Genomic DNA, 9360 nt, shown 5'->3' with positions numbered 1-9360 from the left:
TAATGTAACTGTGTAAGATATAAGGCTGTACAATTTCGAATAATTTAGTATCGATTACTCGAAACTGCGTTTAACCGAATATTTGGATTTTCAAAACTTCCGGCTGCAACTGTGGGCTGCGCCGGTAAAAAGTTGCACAAAGAGGGCGCCAATTAACATTTGCGTGCAACAATCGAGTGCTTTGCAGTTAGTACTATACATGTACAGGGTGAGTAGAAAAAAAGAAACCCAAATGTCGGGACTATTGTTTTAGTGAAGTTCTGCATGGAGCACTTTCAAAATGTAGGATATAAAAGCCCAATTCATAAGCTATCAGTTATTACAAGAATCATTCAAATCACTTATGTACTTTTCAGGTTACGGAATTTTAAATACAACCACCGTTTTAAAGTTCTGTCCACGGATCACACAAAAGGGGTGCGTTCTATCAGCAAAATGAAAACAATTCACACACATCCCTATGTTATTTGTTTTCGTTTTGCTGAAAAAAAGCACTTACCTTTTTGTGATCCGTGGACAAATTTTTCAAACGATGCTTGTGTTTATCATTCCGCAACTTGAAAAGGACATAGTGATTTGAATGATTCTTGTACTAACTAACAGTGGTTCCGACATTTGGGTTTCGATTTTTTACTCACCCTTTATAACTGTAAAGGGTTAAAACCTCATCAATGGAAGTGAACGATGAACCAACGTCAACCAAAAGGTTCCCGTCGACAACAAAAAGTGGCGCCTGACAATAAAACACCGCAACTTTACGATAAAATAGCATCACAGTAGTGTGTGTATTTAAAACTATTAATTTATTTGCAGAAAACAAAACACACATTATATCAAGTGAAAAAAATTAATTCTACTTTTTTTTTAATTAGTAAACGGTTGGTTCTATGTTGCTAATGATACTGAGGGAAACTATATCTAGAGTGGCTTTGTTACATTGCTTTAGTGGTACTTTGTAATAAGCAGTAAGCATGGACCTTATGCGTTTGACAGGCAGAGAGAACGAGGGCTAGGATGTTTGTGTCGCTGAAATAGGCATTAGCAAACCCTTCTGAATTATTGTAACTGAATGAAAAACAAAACAAAGAAGACTGTCTTAGATGCCTGCAATGCATAAGGTCTATTATTTGTTAATGCAGATTAAAAAAATCTTTTACAAGTAATTTTGCATGAGAGTATAGCCAATTTATAAGCCAGATGGTTTCTAATGTTCTCAATGTCTGAAAGTATTATCTTAAATTGAGGTCAATTTACTGTGGTTCTACCAATTTACTTTGTGTTGATGTATGGATGTTTCATGGCACATTTTACTGCACAAGTATGTTTATAAATCTGAATCAATGGTTGATCCAGGTTTTTGAAGTGAAATAATATGGAAATATTTGATAAAAAGTGGGATAACAAAACTCGGAGCACTTTTGTTATTTGAATCAAATTAAAATAACCTTCATTTTAGAAGGAAATAATCCATTTATTTCTTTAAGTGAAGATTAAGTGTCTGGATCCACCAATGATGAGGGTATATTTAACAATATTTTCAATAGTTAAGACTTTAATTATTGCACTGATTACATGTGATAAGTATAACAAATTTGTCGAAAACTTGCACAGCACCAAATATTTTATTAGACAGGTTGTCGCTGACTCATGCAATTCTTGATATAAATCAACACCGATTTCAATTCAATTACATTTTCCATCAAAGGAAAGGTGGAAGAAAATATTTATAATTATTAGAACGGTAACATATCCATCAGAGCACGGGTAAATGATAACTTGTGATTTCAGTAAAAACCAGAAAATAAAGTGTGGTGTTCAATTCCTTAGCCACGTGTAGTGGTGCATGGAATAATTCTTATACCAAGCAAGATGAGGAATCAATAAATGCTCAGTTGATACCTGTCTGGCATATTTGTTTTAACAATTTGTCCATTTTTCAGTTGTTCACTTTTGGCCTTTATAGGCCATGTACCATAATGTCTATCAGAGCTACTCTTGTTTGCTGCTGCTGACAACATTTTTCCAACTGGGACTAAATGTGTGAAACAAAACATTGGAAAATGGAAGCGATTTCCTGGATTGTTAGCTAATGTTTTCCAATATTGCCCATTAATGCTGCAGTCAGGGTTGCAATCTAACCTTTCTACATCAAAATGTTTCAATACTTTGCCAGCCAAGTTACCCAGATCCTATTTCAATACCTTGAGAAAATTTCATCCATTTAGTTATCCCTGAACTTGTGCCACCATTTTAAAACTTTTTTTTTTTTACAAAAGAATAATTGTTTTACTTTGAATTGGCACGCTCCCAATGTCTACATGCACTCAAATGAGGTCAGACAATGTTGTTCTTTTGCTGTATCTCGTATCTGGGTCTTGTTAATGATTCTAAAAGGAAACAGCACTCAGATCTGACCCATACTGTTCCACCGACTGCTTCAGAGCAACTCTCTCAACCAACTTGGTGTCAAGATGATGAACAATGGGAGAGTTGTCTTCACTGCTCTTTATGGTAGACTAAACCTTAGGATCTAAACGATGCGGGAAAAACCCAAAAGTTAGGTAGATGTAGTGTCTGTATCTCTCCTTTTTTCAGAATCGCCTAGCATAGACACCACAATACTGACCACTGACTGACTTCCGAAACGTTTCTGTAAATGTTACTTCTCCGTCCTATACCATTGGCAATGTTTGGTGATGACCATATCAATTGGTGTAGCACAAAGTGGCCAGAAGTTTCACTTTACACGATAAAGGATATGAGGTTTTTTTTCTCCTTTTAAAAAAATCTGTTTGATATTTCGATATGTGAGGGGAAATTAGATGACAGTTCTAAGAGAGGAGGGGAGGGATCTTGTGCATAGAAGCCATGCATCTTGGTGCTTTTGTTCCAGATTCTGGAGAAGGTATTTTATTTGCTCTTTTATTTATGACTGCCTCGTGTATGCATAAAGTATACAAGCACTCCACAATAACCCTAACCTTCCCAAATCCTCCAAAATCGTCTTTGCAAAATGGAGGATTTTGCAGGATTGAGGTTATATGGCAAAAGTGTGTGGCTGATTTGGGAGGATACACTGTGTCAAGGTCTTGGGCTGGACCTTGTGTTGTTTATGCTCAGCCGTGCATAAATTCATGCCCAGATTTTACTGAAATTTCATAAATATTCGACTGGTGAATTTGCGTCTCAAAGCAAATGAGCATAATAACCTATAAGCAGAATAAGCAAAATAAATGGGTTGGAATGACTCCCAATAGCCATTAGTCTCTGCATGCTCCCCAGCGGATTCTTCCAAGCATATATTAAATTCTTATGGCTTATTTAGGATGGGTATCTTGGAGATGCCATGTAACCCTTGAAGAAAACATTCATAAGATGGAATTACTGATAAAGAGGTAATATTAAAACAACAACACGCCAAGGCTAGTTTCAGGAATCTTTGGGAAAAATAAGATTGATGAAAATGTACAAATCAAAGTGACCAAGGCTTCAAACAAACTTTGATTGATAATCCTTGGTGTAACCCGTTTGCAAACGTTTTTCCGAGGGTGGAAAAGAATATCATTAACATTTCCGCTCCTTATTGGTTGGGACTTGCCTAGCACATACTGAATTATTCATGACATACTGGTGCTCTTGCATGGCTTTGCGATCGAGGACAGACACACAAAGGAAGAACAAAAAATCCTTTCAGTCCTCGAGAGTTGAGTTTTTGTTGAAAACGGTCCTCGATCGTGAGGCTGTGTGCTTAGACTGTGGGAGAGTGTTGTATAATAGGGACAAAGGGAAACACAAAGCATTGAGAGTATAGAAATTCGCTACAATGTGTGCACACACCACATACATATATAGAATGGGTACCGTATACATATAGAATGGGTACCGTATATACGCGCAATAGCCAGACATGATTTTTAGGGTTATATTCAGATTATTTTATCCCTACCTCTTCGAAATTCATTGGAAAAGAGGTGAGCTAGTGTTTCTTAGCTTAGGAATTGTTTTGTAAATTAAATATAAAATAAAGACCGCGGAGCAGTAAACATGACTTTGGCATATTAAAGGTACCAAACATCCATGGGATCTTTCTTGAAAAGCTATCATAGCTGAGAAAATTTTAATATGGAAAATGAAGTTTTAGCCTAGCATAATTCATTTCAACACCATCATGATACAATTTTTCTTGAAAAGTGCTTGACAATAATATACAATAGTCATACAATAGACAACGGGTTATAGAACACATGACTTTTGTCATTATATATCAAGAATTTATTTATCATCTTTTCACATTCACATTGTTGCATTGGTAAATTGAAATATAATTATTTTCAAAATCATTGTTTAAGCTTATCAGACTGAACAAAGTTTTTCGGGAATCCCTTTTGAGATACCATTTCAATGCTCATGAATATGAATATCATGCCCCCGCCAATATTGGCCAATCAGGTTCAAGTTTACAAGCTCGTGCTCCCAACACACAACTCTGACCAATTGCAATCGTTCCTCTTGTCTTCAGGACTGGTACCTTCAAAACAATTCAAAGTATTAATCGTTTGGGGTTTTATAGATTTCATGTTAGTTAAACGTGACTTCCGGTTTGAGACGTCACCGTTGAAAATTCGTAAAATGAAAATTTAATTAGTTTATACAGGACTCATCACATTCAAAAATTACTTGGGCAGTTCACTATTGTATGGCATTAACCTAAACCAACTAAACGACTGCAGCAACTACAAGACATCAGTGCCAGACTAATCTCTATCACTAGTAAACATTCTCAGATCACTCTTGTATTAGCAGATCTCCACTGACTTTCAATATCACACAGAATCAAATACAAACTTGGCCTATTCATTTACGAAATTCTCCACAACAATGCCCCGAAGTATCTCATCGAGCTCATCCAGCCGTACTCCACAGCACGCACCGGACTACGCTCCAGTGAGCTCATGATGCTTCATGCGCCCAGGACCTCCACTCTTGGGTGACAGATCCTTTACTGCAGCGTCAGCCCGAGCGTGGAGCTAACTCCCTCTGGCTATCAAATCATCTCCATCCATCACAACATTTAAGACAAACATAAAATCTCACCTGTACAAACAAGCTTACTCTCACAACACACAATCCTAACTTGACTTTCTCCTCAAGCGCCATGAGCGCCTTTTAGGCGGATATCGGCACTTTACAAATGTTCTTTGTTTATTATTATTATTAGAGTGAAAAATCTATTGAAAATATATAAATGATACGAATGTATGGATTAATTGATAGCACCTTACTTCCAGTTCGATGACGTCACAGCAACAGCTGACAAAATATATTCGTGCCATTATGATGCCACGAATATCTTCACTGGATACAAATTAATCAAATGATGAATTTGATTTGAAAAAAAAACACACAGAAAATTTATCATTTTCTAATTCTCCCTATAATAACTTCCGATTTGTTGACGTCATGATGACATCATGAAACTTCGCAAAGTCATTTGCATTTGTAGAAAAGAATATCTAGGAGCAATTCAGTAAAAACGAAATTGACAACTGTTACATAAATTTTAAAAAGTTCAATTTACTTTGACGTGCCGCAAGGGGCCCTTATGATGACGTCATCGTGCTTTTTTTTGAATTTGGCATCTCTACTAACATTGTTTGATTGTTAGTGAGATTCCTGTCTAATTTGCTGCATTAATTGCACGTCTGATGTTCCCGCATGCTGGTCTGTTCCTATCAAGGAAGAGACCAGAATGCGCTGATCTCGAGCTGCTGCAAAATAATAATGTTCTAATGGCCTGATGCAAAATCCAACCAATCAGAGCGTGAATTCATCAGAGTATCCCAGTGTCCTGTCTGCAGGTCGGGGGGGGGGGGTACGAGCGAATAGTATCACCTCATTACTATTATAACGGCTTTGTGGTGTCTCTACCACCCGACACACACATGCGAAAGTAGTGAGAAAGTAATGAGCAGCAAAAACACTGACGCACGATCTACCTGGTTTGATACACACTGTTTAACCATCAGAACCATGAAATAGCATGATAATTGAAAATGGTGTCTTATTTTAATCACCCCTTAAAGATATAGTCCATCATTTGTAATTTGTGCATTTTGTTCGTTTGAAGCAACAAAAGTGTTCAAAATCTAATGAAGGATACTGAACAACTAACCTGATGAAGTTTCAGCTAAGCTTCAGCTGTATATTCTGAGAAAAAACAGCATTCTTAGATCTCAATTTCAAATCAAAAGTTACTGAATCATGTTTTGAATTGTTTTGAATTGCAGCTATACGCGACGTTGCGCACTGATCCGAAGAATTATAGCAACCGCGCGCGCCTGTGCGTCGTGCCAATGCTTGCGCGCGCTTCGCCGAATAACAAAACGAACTAATTATTTTAATTTTCCTACGAACGCACCGTTGGAAAGGCCTTCTTTCGTTGATTACTTCAAAATGACAGCTTCCCAGAAAGAATAATTTCACAGGGAGTTTAGTTCCGCTTACTATCTTTCAACCAAGTTTATTTTTCAACAATAATTACGCCAGTTACTTTTCGGATGGCTGCAAATGATGGATTATACCTTTAATTTTAGATCTCTGTGTAATGATAACTGGAATTAAAGAAAAAGACTTAAACATTGCAGGAAACTTCAAGCCTGAGATATCTCAAATTTAAATATCTCATATGTGGTTGATCAGCAGCATACATCAAATATAGAGCAAGGGGAGGGAAACTGCTGTTCACTGGTAACAAAGGACGCCTTGGATACGACGTGTGAATCAATTCCTGTCAATTACCATTTAGTGAACTGCACGGAATTGTGCAAAATGCAAATTGCGTCGCGGAGATTTATTGAATTGTATTTTGTAACCATTTCTAGAGCGCAGGCAGCAATCGGATATTGATTCCGAGGCCATATACGTCTGCTGGAGATAAGGGAATCAATAAAGTTTTAAACATGTGACTTGAAGCGGCCAATCAGCTTTCTCCACGTACATGTCAAGATCTTGTGACAGTGATATAATTTATATTTTGGAAAGCTTCGGCTCTCAGGTTGGGGACATGACTCCAACACTGGTACAAGCTTACATGCTCTAGGTGGTTTGATGCTGCACACAACTGGATTTTTATTTACAGTCCAACAAATCTCTCAGCGGTTTGTAAACTTGGCAAAGAATGCAGCATATACGTAGTTAGCTACTGTCATGCTGATAACAACTGCCGATCTGTGAATTATCATTAAACAGATCAAGTATGTCAAATGAACAATCGGACAAGGATGCACAATCCTGCTGATTTCATTACACACTACGGCAGTGTGTACTTTGATGACGCTGTAGACACATCTCTCTTCTCGGTGCCTCAGTTCATAGGTTGTGATGAGGTCCTTCAAGCTGGTCATAATGTGAGTGGTATCTACACGATATTCCCACCTGGATTCAATGATGGGCTACAGGTCTACTGTGACATGGAGACTGATGGAGGAGGATGGATCGTCATTCAGAGGCGTCAAGATGGCAGCGTTGACTTCTACCGCAACTGGGCTGACTACCAGGTTGGCTTTGGCAGCTTGTCTGGTGAGTTCTGGCTTTGGAATGACAACCTACGCAGCCTGACTGAGACTGACGGTAAGTGGCAACTACGAATTGACTTAGAGGACTGGGAGAATAACACAGCCTGGGCTGAATATGACGACTTTCAGATTCATGGAGATTACTACACACTCCAAGTCAACTCATACAATACCCGCAGCACTGCAGGAGACTCGCTCACATACCATAATGGAATGATGTTTTCAACTAAAGACAGGGACAATGACAAAGATTCAAGAGTTTGTGCCAGACTCCGTAAAGGGGCGTGGTGGTACAAAGATTGTTATGATTGCAACTTAAATGGCTTACATGGGCAAAAGCACGGAGCTTATCATGGAATAATTTGGCAAGCCTGGAAATGGAATCACTACTGTCTTAAAGGATGTTCTTTGAAGATAAAACCTAAGTGGTAAAAGAAATATAAATTATATAAACAATGGAGATTTTGTGGTAAAAAAGCATTACATGTATTAAAACTTTATAACATGATTAAATACGTTTTTGCTAACACAATGCAACCATTTAATAATTTAACAATCATGAAAATATTTATTCCGATCTCATTTTCAAACGTGTAAACTGATAATTTACCGAAAACGGTCTCTTTTCCAAAGTGCGGCTTTTCCATTGTTATATTTTATTTCAATTGAAGCGAGTGGTCAAAAGTTTATTTCTTTGTTGTTAAATCCTGTCACTTTTGCTTGTTGTAGATGTAGCTGCTATATTCATGGCCTTGTGCCTTCTTGTTACAAAAAAACAATACAAGCCTATCACAATGGAATGATGAGATCAACAAAAGCCACAGACAATGATATAAGCCCCAACCTCTGTACCAGACAACGTAAAGGTACATGCCGATTGTAGCAAATCTAATTAAACGCAAGATATTGGAAAGGAAAATGTTTGAATCACAGGTATGGATAATACACTTTGAAGAGCAATCCCTACAATCTTAAAAGATGCTCAATGAAGTTTACCTTTGGAAATTGCAGTGTGACGAATTTCGTTTTGATAATGTTCTAAAGTTCCTGGGAAAATATTCCGAACGAATGCAAGAACTTACACCAGTGAAGACGTCTTTAACTTCCTGAATTTGGCAAAAATAAGGGATGCTGGGCTGGTTGAAATATTTGATATTGATAAACAAATTGGTACTATGTAAACTTGGACATGCAGTTTTGTTGATGAAATCGTTCCTTTGGTTAAAATAATGGGTGTTTTTCGGCTATGTTGGATTAAATATTTGCACGTCGTTGACAAAACGTTTGGCGGATTTATTTTTGCAAATCGACCATAAGATATCAAAGAATAACTACGCCATCTATATGCTTCACTCCTATTGAAATAATGAGATGTAAACTGCTCCACTCTATCTTTTTGTTCTTGTGATCATGGAGTTTTTAATTGGACCCACGCTTACTTGCTCCACGTTCGAAATAAATGACAATAAGCCAAGGACATACGTACGTGTAGACTGAGCACCCAAAAACGTTGATCTGTAACTAATTCCATCAAGTCACCTTCATTTCAATTACCAGTCTCAAGCGTGCCTACAATTAATGAAGGGAGGTAAGACGATAAGGCGAAGTGTTAAGTTTTTATTGTGATTCTTGAAAATGACTATTAGCATGTGACCAGAGGCAACCAATGACTCTTTCCCACGTCCATTGGCAAGATCATATGACTGTGGTATCTGCTTGTGACTACAGTAACAAGAACACTTCAGTGTTTTGCATCAATTGGGCGCCTACACTTCTCTGTATGCTC

At 37.5% G+C, this 9360-nt stretch overlaps 1 protein-coding gene across 1 annotated transcript in view; it reads right to left on the bottom strand.

Annotated features, from left to right (window-relative positions):
• Positions 1–2047: 2047 nt before the first annotated feature.
• Positions 2048–9360, bottom strand: part of LOC119730461 (gamma-secretase-activating protein-like) — a 29592-nt gene continuing 22279 nt past the window's right edge. The window contains exon 22 of the mRNA XM_038203379.1: positions 2048–2530. Within this exon, the coding sequence (XP_038059307.1) occupies positions 2517–2530 (14 nt within the window). The 3' untranslated portion in view covers positions 2048–2516. The remainder of the gene's footprint in view (positions 2531–9360) is intronic.

The sequence above is a fragment of the Patiria miniata genome, unplaced genomic scaffold (assembly GCF_015706575.1).
Source record: "Patiria miniata isolate m_02_andy unplaced genomic scaffold, ASM1570657v1 HiC_scaffold_22, whole genome shotgun sequence".
Lineage (NCBI taxonomy): Eukaryota > Metazoa > Echinodermata > Asteroidea > Valvatida > Asterinidae > Patiria > Patiria miniata.
The sequence above is the reverse complement of the archived record's forward strand: the minus strand, read 5'-3'. Positions and strand labels throughout refer to the sequence as shown.